Raw genomic sequence first — 16,940 nt, forward strand, 5'->3', positions numbered from 1 at the left:
TCCCCGCCTCGCCCCGCGCGGCGCCCGTTGGCACGGACAGCCGTTGGCACTAACGGCCGCCGCGGCGCGCTGCGCGGCTGACTGCGCAGGCGCGGCCGCCCCGCTCGGGCGGGCGAATTCAAACGCGCCCTGGCGCCCCGGCTCGTTGCCGGGGGGTAGCGGCTGCTCTGACGTCATCGCGCCGCGTCCTCCTTCGCGCCGCTTCCCGGCGCTGGCGGCGAGCGGGGAGCAGCGGCGAGGAGCGGGGCGGGGGGGGGGGAGGTTGGAGGTTGGCAAAGTTTGACGCGCCCGCCCGCACCGCTCCCTCCCCTCCCCTCCCCTCCCCTCCCATGGCCTCGGAGCACGCGGCCGCGTCGCGGGTGGCGCTGCTGGAGGACGAGCTGCGGGGGCTGGCGGAGGAGCTGAGCCGCTGCCAGGTGCGCCAGGGTGTGGCGGAGCGGGGAGCGCGGCGCGGAGCGGAGCGGAGCGGAGCGGGTGGGACCCCCCTGGGGGCGCGGGTTCGAGACCCGGCGGCGGCGGCGGCGAGAGGGAGCGGTGTGGGGAGGGGAGGGGAGGGGAGGGAGCGCCCGGGGACAGCGCTGCTGCCGCTGCGGGGGGCCGCAGGGGGTCTGAGCTGTCCCTGCCGTTGTGCCCGAGGGTGCTGAGCAGCTCCTCAGGTGTTACTGACAGTCAGGGATGCAGTTTGAAGAGTTCCACTCCGACCGACACCGTTCAGGCGTGCTTTCGTCATTCCTCCCGGTCGCTGCTTGTGTGTGTTGCTTACTGCCTTTAAGGACGATGGTAGCTGGCTGTTTGGGGGAGGTGCTGTCATGGCAATCTGCTCCAGCGCTCTGCCACGCAAGTGGGTTAAGCCAAACAAATCTGGAAGAGGGGAAGGTGATGTCTCATGCTGCAGTTGCTTTCTGTCTCGCTCCCCCCGTGACAGCCCAAACAGTGCTGTTCTGCGTGGAGCGACTGCCCTGGTTAGGTCCGTGAAGGCCAGGGCACAGGTACGTGGTCATACCTGTGAGCAGAAAACACCGTGTCCACGTTGGAGTTGGTAGCTGTTTGTTGCTTCAGGCAGCATTGGTACACCTGCCAGCTGGTGCTGATTGTATTACAGGTCGAATCCAGACTTCTTGGAAAAACTTGTTGCATTGGAGCACTAAGAGGAGGGGGATCTGCCAATAAAAATCCCCTTTAGAAATACAAAACAACGGATGGTTTGGGGAGATCTTAAAAGTCCCACAGGAGAAGTTCAGAAAACTCTTTAATGATAACTGTTTCCCCTTCTCATCATGCAGATCTGCGGTATCAGATGACGTTTGGTGGAGGCGGAACAAAGACCCTCTGCTCATTTGCTAACTGAACATAAGCTATGTATTACTAAAACCTAGGAGCATAAAATGTTTAGGAGAACATTATAAATAAGAGAAACTTTGAAGGAAACAGTACAAATTTGAATTTCCAATCACTTTCACAATGTAACTTTATGTACACAAATTAAGTATCCAGTTTCTCCTTTAGATTCATTCAATACATGTGCATTTCTACTTGTTCCTGGATTAAGTGAGACCACTCCAATCATCTTAAAGTTAACAAACAGAAGCAATTTTAAATGCATTTCCTTTATAGCCTCATGCATATTATCCTACTGTTCTTGTGTCTTCATCTTGTGTCAGTTTTCTGGAAGGGAAACAGGTGGAAAAAGAATACAGAAGTAGTTCCTGCATTTGAAGACAAAACACAGTCTGTGTTCAGTTATCTCTTCAGATCTAGGTTGAACCAAACCTGTACAATCCTTCTGATAGCAGTGGGTGCATGTCTTCAGCATTTATTTCAGGTTATTAATAAAATAAAAAGGGAAGTGAAGCACTAATATATAAGCAGATATTCTCGGAAAGCACTGCATTATAGACATCCACGTGCTTTGCCACATTACTAATCCATCAGGAAATATAGGGAATATATAGGAAATATATATAGGAAATATATATGTTATATATATGTTAAGACCTATTTATGTGGTTTGTAAGGATAAGAAGAACAAAGAAAACAGTTTTTGTTCAATAAAAGAGTTGGTACCTAGTCAATTATGCAGCTTTTCCAAAGTAAGGTTTATCAAAAACTATAGGTCACTTTCAAAGTTAGGTGAAGTAACTCTGAATTTGGATGGGAACTATAACAGACTTGAGTAATATTTTTCAACTGGTTTAGCAGTCAACTAATAGTTGAAATATTCAAGAATGGTTGATCCATTTGAAGTTCTTATTTCATTACAAACATTGTGCAAAGACAGATCCTTTAAATCACAAATGTATACAGGCAATTGTTAATGTTGTGCTGTTCTAATTTCTTTACAGTTGTACAGGAAGTTGTTACTAACTGATCAATTCATTTATTGGAAATATATTTTTTTCTGCTGTGATTTACTTCCAGATGAAATTTAGGAAGATCTCCAGTGGTTCTTAAGTTCACCAAACACTTGTATGTTTTTCTAATCGGAGTCATGTAATTGTTTAAGTTGGAAGGGATCTCCTGAGATCATCTGTTCCAACCCACCCTACTCGAGCAGGGTCAGCCAAGCAGGTTACACAGAATAGTGTCCACTCAGGTCTTGAATATTTCCATGGATGGAGACTCTGCATGCTTGCAAGGGCAACCTGTGCCCAGATGTAAAGACGGCACAATAAAAAAGCATGTTTCAGTTTCCATCAGGATTTTTCTTGTCTTTGTCTGGGTAGGGTTATCTACCCAGCAAAAAAAAAAAATTGGGGTTGTTTAGTCTAGAGGAGACTCAGAGAGCAACGAGGTCTCCCCTACAACTACCTGAAAGGAAGCTGTGGGGAGCTGGGGGTTGGCTGCTTCTCACAGGTAACTAGTGATAAGACTAAAGAGAACAGCCTCAAGTTGTGCCAGAGGAGGTTTAGGTTGGAAATTAGGAGACGTTTCTTCTCAAAAGGACTAGTCAGGTGTTGGAAGGAGTTGCCCAGGGAGGTGGTGGAGTCACCGTTCCGGGGGGTGTTTAGGGAAAAGTTGGATGTGGTGCTTCGGGACATGGTTTAGTGGGTGACATTGGTGGTAGGGGGGTGGTTGGACCAGATGATCTTGGAGGTCTTTTCCAACCCTGATGATTCCGTGATTTCAGAGACTACCTTAGCTGGCATTTTTGATAGAAGTGTTATGTAAATACCTGAAGAAAGACGTTAGTGAGAGTGTTAACTTTTATTCTAGCAACTGGATAAAACTACATAAGCTTTTTTCTTCTGTGTTTGTTACACTCACATACTTCTAACCTACCCTTCCAAAACAGACTTCCCAACTGAAATCTAGTTTGACCTTACTGATACTCAAAATATATCAGATCTAAAGTATTAGCCTTGTGTATTTGTTTAGACATTAGCCTTTAGGTGTGTGTGTGTATATATATATATATATATATATATATGTATATATACACATACAATATGCATATGTGTGTATGTATATATACATATATATATATTGCAAAGGAGAAAAAACAGTTTATCAAATAATCAAGGTTGAAAGTTTTCCTTAGTTCCAGGGTAGACTAAACAAGTTTTTAGGGAATGGAGAGCTGTGTATCCTACATCTGGATAAAATTTGCGAAGTTTCTTTTCTACTTCTCCGCACGTCCTCGGGCTGCTATATTTTCTGTCATATAAACCGTACTTCCAAAACCTCTGGGAACTGGAGTCCACTGATGATGACTACATACATGGAAGGCATTTGTGTCTAATACAACTCTTGAGTCTTAGTGCAAGTGTCGTGCATGCTGGTTGCATTCTGTCTAGCTGTAGTGCTCCAGGCTGCTGCCTCTCCTGCAACAGGGTCCTGGAGTAGCTGGCCCTTTCTCTCATCAGGTGTGGTGGCCCTTACCTTCTTCCTAGTGAGGGTTCTTTTTCCTCTTGACATCTTTTTGCCTTTTGAGGTAATGTTTTCTACCATGTAAAGGTACCTGCAGTGCCAAGTACGATGTTTTGAAAATTTCACTTTTTCCCCACCTTTCTTTTTCCCAAAGCTAAGATTCTCCTGGTAAGTCTAGAACTTGGCAGCTTTTGGCTTGCAGTATTTGGTGTTTTCTTTAGTGCTCCTAATGACGCTGGGAGCTTGAATCACAGTAAGTGGCTTCTTGAAGCTGACCACATGAGAAGACTTCAACAACCATTTTGTTCCGTTCACTGTAAAAATTGATGTTGACTTGTAGCTCTGCAATGTAAATTGTAAATAAATAAATAAATAAATAAATCTGAGGCATGTTTGTCTCTGGTATTTTGCTGTTTGGGAAAATTCCAATTGCTGTATCTGCAGTAGAGCATAATACAGTGATTTTAACGCTCATTTAATAAACAAGTCTTAACTTAAGTGCCCCTCTTCCCCTAATTTTACTTGAGAATAACTTGATAATGGAGTAATTTTCCTGAACACAATTGCAAAGGAAACAAGGATATTTTTCTTTGGGGCCTTGTTGTTCCAGTTCTGTGACTGGCTCAACATTGTTGGGGGACGATGGAATGGCAAAGGTCAAGCAGTAAGCTGTAACACATCTGGTCTCTGTTACTGGCTTTAACTTCTGCAATCTATTTTAGGGTTTTATACTTCTGCCTACCACCTAAATATCTTGAGAGCCTTCCATGGAAAATCTTTAATAGCTATGTCCTTACTCCTCCCTGGAGTTCTTGGCTCTGCTTGGTGTTTAAAAGATCTGGCCTGTGTTCTCCCCCGCTCCTTTTCCCTTGTGATTCTGTATTTTATTTTTTTATTCTGGGCAGATGGAGGTGTTGTTTTCTGCAAGTGTAGTTGCTCGTGGTAATCAGGGTGGCTTATATGTGGTTTTTATTTTTTTTAAGGGGAGAAGCTGACTCTGTGAGCGGAGTTTCTGCTCCAAGAATATTTTTCTTTAGCTTTCATGTGCTGTCTCTTTAATCTTGTGAATCCATTAAAACAAACAAAAAACCACACCTGGTGACTGTGTGTTAGAAACTGATTTATAGTGTTTACTGTAATTGATTTCTTGCAGTCATTTTTCTGTGGAAGCTGTTTCATTTGGTACAAAATAATATGCATTTGGAAAGCAGAAGTTCATCTTGGTACTCTTGCTGTCAGTCTCTTAACTGCTGAATTACATAGTCTTCAATGCACCCAATTCCCTAACCAAAAAGATAGAAAAGATTCATTAAAATATCACGTGGTGAAATTGAATCCTTCATTGAATCCTCACTTTCATTCAGTCTGATGGAGTGATTTGAGACTGAGCTTTTTGTATCCAGGCGTCTTCTGTTGCTGGAAACGAGTTGGAAGAAACAGGCATGTGCTGTGCCTTTTACTTATGCTGATAAATATTTAGTTATGGTGATAACTACGTGACTGCAGCATTATTATCTTCATTTCATGTTTTCTAAGAAACCTTACCTATTATTAGTCTAAACAGCCAACTGCCTTCACCATTTTATTAACTGGAGCCTTGGCTACAAAAGTACCACTGCAACTCATTCTGCTAAAATAAGGTGGGATTTTTCCTGCTTGTACTTCCCTTCCAACTCTGTGATTCTGCAAAGAACCGAGAGTATCCTAACTGCCCTCTGAAGTTATCTGTGCTGATTTTAGGCACATCTCATTAATGCAAACTTCTATAGGTCGCATGCTTTTCCTAGCAACGATGGCTATAAAGCCCATGCTATATAGGAGTTAATAGGTGTATACAACTGTAACTAAGTAACAGGTCTCTCAAGCATGCAGCACTGCATGGTATATACCCCTGACCATAATATTTGGTCAAAGAAACCATGCTGCAGTTTATGGTTTTCTGTTTTTGAAAGCAGAAACGTCTGCATTAGTCAGAAAGTTGGAAACTGGTCACTAATCTGTGGATGTGTGTTCTGCTGCAACTAGTTCTCAGGTAGAATTCCTACAGTTTCTGTCAAAAGGTGATAAATACAGATGAAGAAAAAAGTGATCTTCCTATAGTCGCTGTTTATGTTGCTTCTGTTCATCATCAAGGATTGAAAATACGTTTGTAGGAATGGGCTGTGAATATCCATAACCGTGGTGGGGTAGAAGGGGAATGAAGAAGGTGGGCTGGTAGTCTGTGGCTGGGGCGACAGCTCCTTCTAGTTTTGTTTTGTGTTTCTTGTTTCCTGCTTGTCTTGGAAAGCTGTGCACATACCTGCTCTGGTCTTCATGCCCTATTTTACACTGCTTGCAGAAAAAGAATAGTACTTCTGTGGACAGATGGACTGTCTTGTTTTGATCACTTTGTGGGTCAGGGCAGGATGTAAAGTATTCTATTTGGTATTACTAGCATTAATCACAGATAGGATTGCTATAACAAACTTTTTTATTATAAAAAATATTCCATTACCTGGAAAAACAGATGCATTCTGTCCTTCTTGACCAATGTAATATCCAGGACACCCACTGAAAATTGAATGAAGCTATGATAACATTGATTTATAAGCATTTTTGAACAAAATATTTACAAGTAAATGTGAAAAATGTATTTAATAGGTTAAAAAAAGAAATCCAAACATTGCATTTTCTGCATGAGTAGCTATTTTACATGCATGTTGATTGTACATGTTAAAAATCTTTTTAAGTCAATAGCTGTGAATTGGAGCTAATACTATAGAAGAAAAATGTGGTTCTTCCTTAGTGATTTGTTTTTATGTCGAGCTGTTTTTTCTTCTTCTGTCTTCGTAACCAAAACGTAAGTGCTTGTGAACTACTAGTATGAGAATTTGAATGCATTAGTTTTTCTTCGGTATGAATTGTGATATCCATATACCACTGTTCCTTCAAAATGGGGCAAAGTGTTTCCATTCATTAAATACTTGTTTCTTTTATTAGTGATGAAGACAAGTCCACATATTTGTTGGTACAGTGGGATTCCACCTGTTTAGTGCTTTGTGCTTTTTTTTTATTATTATTATTATTTTATTTTATACCCTTATATTTTGCCATAAGGAGTCTAAATCATGTGAGTGTGATCAGTACAGGTGCTGTTAATTAAGATCTTACTCTTTATGTATTGTACACAGTGAAATAACATTGTTGAATAGCAAAGTTGGTTTACTCTTTTTGTTTTCTTCTGCTTTTATTTTTCACAAATTTTAGCTAACAGGAGTGAAATCAATGTATTTTGTCTTTCCTTCTGAAAAAATACGGACTACTGGAATTCTGTGAAGGTGAACTAAGAGTGAGATTTGTTAAAAATACTTATTTTGACATTCACTTATCTGTTTACAGCATATCTGTGTTATATAAATATTTCAACTTTCCCCTAGAGATAGTGGGAAACAAAAATTTGTGTAGAGTTAGGCATAAGTGGAAAGATACCTTTTATGGGAACAACAAAAATGTGCTGTTTCTCAGTAAAGAAATTAAAGTCTTACATGGAGATAAGTAGACTGGCTTGTAATTTTTCTAACTGCGTTGAGAGTAATTCTAGAACATACCGAAATTTCTACATGTACCAAATTGCATGGATTTACAGATTCAGTGATCTGTTTTTTCCCATCAAAATGTATTTTGGTTCAGAAGGGTTTGCTGTTTTTAAGGATTGACTTCAGGTAATCTTGTTTTTCTTTATTACTATTGAGCATGCACTTCTTCAATGATTTCATTTGCTGTTTAACTCATAACTTACAAGATGTGCAAATGTCATTCTTCTATTTGTCCTCAATTTCAGAGGCACTTTTATGGAAAGCACTATGAAGTTTGGTAAGTCAGACTTAATATACACAAATGCGTGGTCATATTGTCTGTAAAATTAAACTACTCATGGATTCCCATATTCTGAAATGCATTGAAACTCTCAAAGGCGCTATGATTGTATTAATACAGACCATTGTATTTAAGTAAACACTAACTCTGAAGCCCATGCTGAAACTTCCAGATTATTCTCGGCTTTCAAATCCACAATTGAACTCTTAGAATAACACTTATAACTCTAGCAATTAAAGAAAAAGGTTTTGTGCAAAATTTGTCTTGTTCTGTGCATCTTCACTCAGATTCACTGCTGGACCCCTGAGGTGGTTTTACCCAGCTGGGCAGCTGAGCTCCACCATTCTCACACTCCCCCTCCTCAAAAGAAGAGGGAGAGAAGAAATTACGCTGGAATGGAAATAAGGCTCACGGGTTGAGATAAGGATGATTTAATTAACGAGAAAAGAAAGAGGGGGGAAAAAAACAAGTAAAGGCCATGTGGAAATTCAGATAAAGGAAAAAAAATATCTCTACTTCCCTTCAAAGAGCAATGTTTGGCCACGTCCCTGGAAGCAGGGCCTCAATACGTGTAGTGGGCATTTGAGAGGACAGATGTCTTCATAATGAGAGCCCCCTCCTATCCTTCCCCTCCCCCACCTTTCATTGCTGAGCGTGACACCACATGGTGCGGAATATCCCTTTGGTGGGTTTAGGTCAGCTGCCCTGGTGATGTTTCTTCCTCATCTCCTACCCAGCCCCAGCCTGCTGGCTCTTGGGGGCTTTGGAGGTAGTCTTGGTGCTGTGCTAGCACTGCTCAGCAACAGACCCGACACCTGTGTGATACCAGTGCTATTCTAGCTACAAGCACAACACACAGCATGTATTACATGAGGCACTGCAGGGAAAGGTAACTCCATCCCAGAGCCAGTGCAACCTCATACTCATCAGTGACCAAGAGCTGCCTGGAAACACGAAGGTTAAAGGCAGCCTTGGCTTCAGTGACCATGAGACGGTGGAGTGCAGGATCCTTTGGGCAGTAAGTAAGGTGAAAAGCAAGCTCACAGCCCTAGACTTCAGCAGAACAGACTTTGGCCTCTTAAAATTTCTTCTTGAAAGAGTCTTGTGGTATCAGGCCCTGGAGGGAAGAGAGGCCTGAAAAGCTGGTTAATATTCCAGGATCTCCTCCTCAAGGCTCAAGAAAGGTCAATCCCAACAAATAGGAAGTCAAACAAAAAATGTCAGGAGGCCTGCATGGATGAACAAGGAGCTCCTGGCCAAACTTCAAAAAAGAAACATGATACAAACAGAAAAAAAGAAGCATTCAGAGGGTAGAGGCAAGAGTGGATAACATAGGAGGAATACAGACAATGTTGTCCTAGTATCCAGGCTTAAAATTACAAAAGCTAACGCCTGGATGGAATTGAATCTGGCCAGAGATGTCAAGGACAAGGCCTTCTATAATCATATCAGTGATAAAAGGAAGGCAGGGAAAATTTGGGCCCAATGCTGCATGGTTTGGGAGACTGGTTACACAGCACAGTGGAAGGGCCCAGGTACTGAATGCCTTCTTTGCCTCAGTCTTTGCTAGCAAGACTGTCCTTCAGGAATCGCAGGTCCCAGAGACAGGGAAAGACTGCAGCAAGGAAGATGTACCTTTGGTGGAGGAGGATCTGGTCAGGGAATGTTCAGGCAAACTGAACATGCTTCAGTCCTTGGGCCCTGAATGGATACACAGAATGGAGTGCTGAGGGAGCTGTCAGATGTCATTGAGAGGCCACTGTCTGTAGTCTGTAAGCTTGAGAAATGTCTGCCAGGAACCTCATGACATTCAACAAGGGGAAAAAGTGCAGAGTCCTTTGTCTGCAGAACAGCTGCCCCAGGCACCAGCACATGCCGGGGGTCACCCAGCTGGAAACTGCTCTGCAGAAAGGGACCTGCCGGTCTTGTTGGAAGCTAACCAGGCCTTGAGCCAGCATCGTGTCCTTGTGGCAAAAATGGTGAAGGGTATCCTCGGCTGCGTGAAGGGAAGTACAATCAGCATGTGAAGGGAAGTGATCCTTTCCCTTGGTTCAGTACTAGTTACGCTATACCTGGAGCTCTGGGTCCAGTTCTGGGCTCCCCAGCACAAGAGAGGCCTGGAGCTATCAGAGAGTCCAACAAAGAGCAACAACAGTGATCATTGGAGTGGAGCTGATCTCACACTAGGAAAGGCTGGGAGAGCTGGGAGTCTTCAGCCTGGAGAAGAGGAGGCTTGGCGTGGGGGGGATCTCCTCACTGCCGATAAATACCCGAAGGGAGGGTGCAGACAGGACAGAGCCAGGCTCCTTTTTGTGGTGCCCAGTCCTGGGACTGGAGGCAGTGGGCACCAGTGGAATCACAGGAGGCTCTGTCTGAACATCAGGAAGCGCTTTTCCACTGTGAAGGTAACTGAGCACTGGCACAGGTTGCCCAGAGAGGCTGTGGTTTCCTTTTCCTTGCAGATAGGCAAAAGCCATCTGGATGTGGTCCTGGGTGAGTGGCTCCTGCTTGAGCAGGGGAGTTTGGGCCAGATGACCTCCAGAAGCCCCTTCCTACCTACATAGTGATTCTATGAAGTTTCCAATACTGAGTACTCAGAAGAAAGCAACTGTTAGGGTAAAGCCTGTACCAGTGAATGAAGGCTTGCGGAATATCCTGACTGTGTAGTCTGTCCTAAAAATAGCAAAGAAAGTTACTTTCTTTTAGGTACTTGGGGAAGGTGGCATTGTGTGTTACGGGCCCATGTCTATCAGTTAACTTGTTTCTATTGTTTAACTTATGTTGATTTCTGTACAGTCCTACTGTCATGGTACTGAAGTGATTTGTGATGCTACTTCACTGACTGTGCCGTGTCAGACCAGGAAGTATCTTATTTCTTGTCACATGGTTATAAAATGAGTCCAATATTTATGTCAACAATGTGTAATAAAATTATTCAGTTAAGTATGTTGCTGTCTTCTTGTCACTGATGGACTAATCTGAAGAGTCCATTTATGAAATCATGTAATGACAGATAGCATCTTTTAGTGAGCGATGTGAAGTACCATTGCCTAGACCACTATTGCTACTTCAGCATTGTAACACAATAATACATCAACAAATTAATGCAAGAGAGCAAACTCAAGTTTGCTTTCAACAGAGTTCCGAGTAAGGACGAAATCTCTTTGTGTGCATGTTTAGGTGTATGCACATAAAAAAGTGGTATTCCATCTTTTCCTATTTTTGTTTCAAAGGCATTTTCTTTGTTGCCAAAACTATTAACAGAGAGAAGAAACAATTATTTAAATAGAAACATAGTTAATCTCTTTTTCTAATGCAATAAAATTACTTGTTGGTTTTATACCCCTTCTGGTCTAAGAAGATTACATTAAGGAATTGGGGATGAAGGTGGACGGAGATGCACTTATTTGCTGGTGGCATCTGTTTTGAAGCTGTCCATCTGGTCAGGTCCCATGCAGTTGTCTTACGGCTCTATTGGGCAGTTAGCTGTGGCAGTTACTGTGTGTGAGTGACTCTTGTGAACCTGAAAATAACCTCATGTTCTCTTTGCAGCCCAGTGTGTATAGGGCACTATGATTTCTTGTGAGGTAATGGTCAGTCTTATCTTGTAGTCACTTTTTTAGATTTTTGAAAAGCTTAGCACCTCAAAGATCAGACTTCATAAAGCATAAGAGTGTTCTGTGCTGTATGACCACTCAGGAAGACTGGGTGGGTTGTAGAGAAAATACCTCATATTTATTAATGAGTACATGACTGGAACACGACAGTCTTCACCAAGAAATACTGACAGGATAGTATCAACTCCGTTCACACTGGCAGCATATTAGCAGTGTATATTCAAAAGTGACATGAAACATCATGAAGAAAGTCTGTCACTTGCATGTAAAATGTATACATCAGCTTGATTAAAGGCCTGAGAAGAAGCATACTAGATGCTAGGAGAGTCCAAAACATACTAACGGTGTTCTTGCATGTGTTTCAATGCTTGCACCAGACACGTTATTTCATGCTTTTTCAGTCTTTGTGAAATGTAATCTGATACTTGCTCAGTCCTGTGTGCTACTTTGCATTTACGTATGGATTCTTTCTTCCAGCATGATGGTGATGTAAATTTCACTCAGTAGAGAAATACTCACTTCATAATACGGAAAACTGTCAATGTCTGGTATTGTAGAGTTCTTAATACAAATTACAGTAAACCAATAGCTCCCTCTGTCCTCCCAGCTGTTTCATTTCCCCTTTTGGGGGTATCCACAGGTATTTCCTGTTTAAAATTTTAAATGAGAGTTTGTGTCCTTTTCTAGCAATTGTTCCAGGGAGTAGTTTTTTTTTTTTTTTTTCCTTTTTTTTCCCTTTTTTTTGGGGTTGTGGTGATTGTTCTGTTGAATGGGTATTCTACCTCTGATTTCAGAAGGTGGTGTTTTGTTTAGTAAATTATCATTTGTAATGCTTTAAAAATTTAGGGTATGGTATGAGCCCTTCTAATAGTTAACAGACTTTGAAATAAAGTAAAAGACCAGAAGGAATGCTGCTGACTCCAAACTGTAGCTGAGATGCTTGATGTGTGATTTACACTAAAGGAGTTTTTTCAGTTTATCCTTCTCAACACAATTTACTATAGACATGTAAACAAAAACGAAACCTATATTTAACACCCAAATTCATGAATGAATTGTTCCTGTGAGCAGAAAGATATTTTTTATGTTTTTGTCATTTTCACTGCTAAATTAAAAGTTTTTTTCTATCAGAATTCAGTAGCATTGCTTTAAAAGAATGTCAGCTAATTCTCCTTGATGAAGAGGTGTAAAAACACTAAAAATTTTCTAAATATGGTAACTCGCTTTTTAGTTTCCTGTAGACAAATAACTGTGTGCAATATTTAAACAGTTTTACATACTTTTGATATCAGATGTCCAGAGCAATATTTATGCTTGGATTTCTCTTCCAAGAAGGAAGGAAACTGATTGCATTGAAATTAGTATATTTGTCTTGCTCTGCTTGTAAGCTTAAGCGATGCTGTGTTTTGTGACTTAAGCTAATGTTTAATAAATTCATGATTTTACTTGCAAGCAAGTACTTAAGCTCTGGCTAGTCATACCATATAATCTTTGTCTGTGACTCGTCTTACGGTTGTCCCACCTTCTGAACTTCTTGTTCAAAATCAGTTACAAAAATCACGTTTGCTTTGCAAAGAGCAGGTTCAAGACATAAGTTATTGTTTATTTCTGTATGTCTTTCAATATGATGATTGACTACTTTCACTGTAGACTGAGGGAAAAACCCTCTTTTGTATGCAGTATACTTAATTTTTTGCTCTGTAATTCTCTAATTCTAGCATCCGTACCTGATCATGGGATAAGCGTCTTTATCTGACATCAGTTGTGTTGTGGATAATCTTAGTTTTAATGAGTAATTTGCAGTAACTTTCAAATGACATCTGTATTCTGCGTTTGTATATAAGTTCTCAGCTGTTCAAGGTACACTCTCTCTGACCTCTTGAGCCGCTAATGTACACTTGAGTAAGTTGAACGTTCCTTGGGTAGGCTGAAGATTGATATATCCCAGGCCTTGACAGCTGTAGTGTTTTTCTGTGCCAACTTCAGACTGTCTAAGCAGCCCTTTTTCAGAAGAAATTGTTTGGCTCCCAAGACCATTCAGGGAACAGCCTTACCAAGTCCATTAATTGTGCCAAGATCTTAAAAAGACTATTTAAACTTCTTTCCATCTTAAAACTGTAATAATTTTTGGCTAATGCTCATATTCTGTTGTACGAAATACATATACGTACTTGAAGATTTAGATGAAACAATTTTATCTCTAAAAATGTTTGACGTGTTAAAGTGAAGTAAGTCACATTTAGTGGTAACTTATTAATAGCATTACATTCTCCTAATGTTTAACTGTGATAATGAGAAATTTAATATGCCTCCATGTTAAATTTCTTTCTAGTCATTGAGGTTCATAGATTTTAACTGCAGATGGTGTTTTATTTTGTTATTGGTAATATGTATTTGAAGGCACAGCTAAATATTTTGTCCTTGCTCTATTGGCAGAAAGGCCAGTTAGGAGAAAATTCCTGTCTTTTCTGTGCATTTACAGAAATACTAACATGCAGGAAAATACATTTAGGTCAGAATATTTGATGATATATTTACCACATTACAGTTTTAAATACCAATTCTTGCCATCAGAAATAACATTTATTAACATGGTGTCATGGTGTTGCTCTGCAGTTGCAGAAATTTGTGTGATTTTATCCTATTCACAGGCAGGCCACCTGGAAAGGTTTTTTTTTTTTTTAATTGGGCACTACTTATCCTGTTCTGTTCAGCTGTTTCTTTGAAGTTTACTTTGTGTATACTATTCAGATTCAATAAACCTTTACTGTGAGCTTTTTTTTTTTTTTTTTCCTTCTATTTAAGTTAGGGTGGCTTTTTTATTCCTGCTTCATTTACTGTTCTTTCAGCACAGACAAAAATGTGGCAGAACTTAGAAGTAGCAATTTCACCAACATGAGTAAAACTTGGAGCCCATCTGCAACTATTTCACAGACTACTTTCAAAGCTGTCCAAGGAAGAGAAAATGATTTGAGGTTAATCTGAACTGCTTATATAATCAAAAAAAGATCAATCATACAAGTCTGTCTGTGTTCATCTCTTTGAAACTTCATTATTCTGAATGCTATCAAAAGGCTAGTATTTGTTTGTGTTGCAGCAAAGTGTAGGTAGGAATAAGGTTGCCAGAGACTGAATACATGTTGGACGTACAGCAGAAATCAGAGGAAGGTTGTGAGAAATTCCCTCTCCTGGTACTGTACATATATACTTCTTACATATTCACTAGAAACAGTTCAGTATATATATTGTAGTTCTCACTTATGTGCAATGGGGGAATGGTGTATTTAGAAGGATGTGACTGGAAGTGACACGTTGGTCTTTTGTCATCTTGTGTGGCACTGTGCAGCTCCCCAGCCTGAGGTCTGGAGATTGTAAGAACCTCCAGGACAGCACAAAGGGCAGTCTCTCCTGCTTGTGATGGGTCTCATGGTACTGGATAATGCTTCTTGGAGTCTTTCAGAAGCCTGAGTCTCTCAGCTCTTCTAATAAATAAATGCACAGAAAACTCAACAGCAACTTCTGTGCTGTTGTATGCAGGACAGTAAAGGCAAAAGCTAAGGAAGACTGGTGGTAAGTAAATCCAGTTTCTTAAAAAAGCAGACAAAACTAGACTGAACAAAAAGCCTATGAGCTGGTAAATTAGCATCAGTAATTTTGTTTGACTCCAGGTTTTTGAACATTTGTGGTGGAATACTATTTGTACTTCTCCGTGCTGTAATGATGTCATGACCCTTAGACTAATTTTTTAGTCATTTTAAGTAGTTAAGTGCAAAGGTACACGCTGAATCATGCATGAAAGATATAAAAAAAAAAAACACGTTCTTTTATCAGTTTAGCCCTGCTCTTCATATTGCTGATAAACTGAGATTTGAATTAAAATTATTTTGAAATTATAGTTAGTTTATTAGATATAGTAGTTTATTCCTACGTTGTGGTTCAAAAATTTCTTTATAGTTGAACTGATGCCATTTAGAGTGTAATAACTGCTGACTTACTTAGTGTCCTCCTAAATCATTTAAAAGAAATCACATTTCCATTGCTGTTATTTAGTGAGTTTTTGTTTGGCTTTGTGTGCTTTCTTTGATGGGCCCCTGAAAGAAGTACAAAATGTTTTTAGACATCCAGAATGCACAGAATCCATGTTCTTTATAGATCCTAATGCCTTTTGGAAGCCTGCAGCAATTTTTCCAAACCTGAGAAACATTTTTATTTTTCATTTTGCTTCTGCCTGTGAAGTTGTAGAAAACCAGAACATTCTAGAGAAAATCCATGCTGTTTGGATATTAAATAGGCCAAGTGGCCTCAGCGCAGCGATCCGAAGGCTGCACCCAGGTGCATGCAGATAGGTCATGCAGAATCTGCAATCTACACACACTGTGACTTTTTAGATGACATAAGGCATTTACAAGACTTCCCATTCTGTTTTTTTTTTGAGTAAACAGGAAAAAAATCTAGAACTTATATAGACTTTAGACTGGATAGATAGAAATCCAGGATTGTAGCATAAGGTGATAGCTCTCATTGAGAGGGTGTGTTGTTTGTTTTCAAAAAAGAGGTGGAGAACCATATTTGTGGCCTGATTTGAGTAACCTAATTAATATGATACCATTTGAGTTCTTATTTATATGACACAGGCCTAGTTTGGGTGTTATCTTTTTGCAAAAAGCAAATGCGGTCATCTACTGTAATGCACCATAATCCTGTTAGTTATCTGTTTGCTTGCGTGCAACAGTCACTGGACAGTCATTATACTGCTAACCTAATTTGTTAGAGTACAGTGATGTCTCTTTCAATGGCTTTAAAAGAGTAGTTTGTGCCCCAATTCTCTCTACATGAAATTTTTGTTACCATTGTGCTTTTGTTTGCAATTACCAGAAATGAAGTCTCCCCATCAACACTTCAAAAGTTGTGTGCATCTTACAATGGTAGATAAAACCAGAGGAATTTAACATAAGACAAACTCTTTTTTTTCTTCATGCTGTAATCCAGTTTGTGTGTAAGCTGGTAATAACTTGAAATTGTAGTGTCTTTATGGCCAGAGTCTTTCTTTTATTTACTTACTAACACAATCAGATGCCTAGTCTGATTTGTAGTTTGTATTAGCAATGCATTCTTAAAATAGGTGGGTGAGATTTTCTGGGTTTATAGCAATGAGTTATTAAGGCATCAAATTTTCATAAAGTTTTCTTTCCTGTGCTGTTGAAGAAGTTGGTGGTATTTAAAGATTTCAATGCATGTCAACTAGGAACGACAGTATTCAAAAGAATAAGATATTTCTGAAAAAAAAAGTCAACACAAAAAGTCAACTTGCTGCCCTCAGGATCCTAAACTGCACTATTTCAAGGTCACTGGAGCCAAGGCTGCCCTTGAGTTTCACATTCTCCACCAGTCCTTCCTTGGTGGAGAGAACAAGGTCTAGCACTGCACCCCTCCTTGTTGAGAAGGAAGTGGTCACTAATGCATTCCAAGAACCTACTGAGTTGCCTTTGCCCTGCTGTGCTGTCCCTCTAACAGATACTGGAGTGGTTGAAGTCCCTCATGAGGACCAGGGCTGGTGAACATGAGGCTGCTTCAGTCTGTGGAAGGCCTCAGCTGCTTGGT

The 16,940-nt window shown here is 40.6% G+C and overlaps 1 protein-coding gene across 1 annotated transcript in view; it reads left to right on the plus strand.

Moving 5' to 3' along the window:
- Window positions 1–329: 329 nt before the first annotated feature.
- The window catches only part of CNTLN (centlein), a gene marked incomplete at its 5' end in the record, with an annotated part of 202,072 nt that continues 185,461 nt past the window's right edge, over window positions 330–16,940 (plus strand). The window contains one exon of the mRNA XM_084304658.1: window positions 330–416. Coding sequence (XP_084160784.1) covers window positions 330–416 — 87 coding nt within the window. The remainder of the gene's footprint in view (window positions 417–16,940) is intronic.

Source organism: Netta rufina, assembly GCF_964035555.1.
Source record: "Netta rufina genome assembly, chromosome: Z".
NCBI classification, from domain to species: domain Eukaryota; kingdom Metazoa; phylum Chordata; class Aves; order Anseriformes; family Anatidae; genus Netta; species Netta rufina.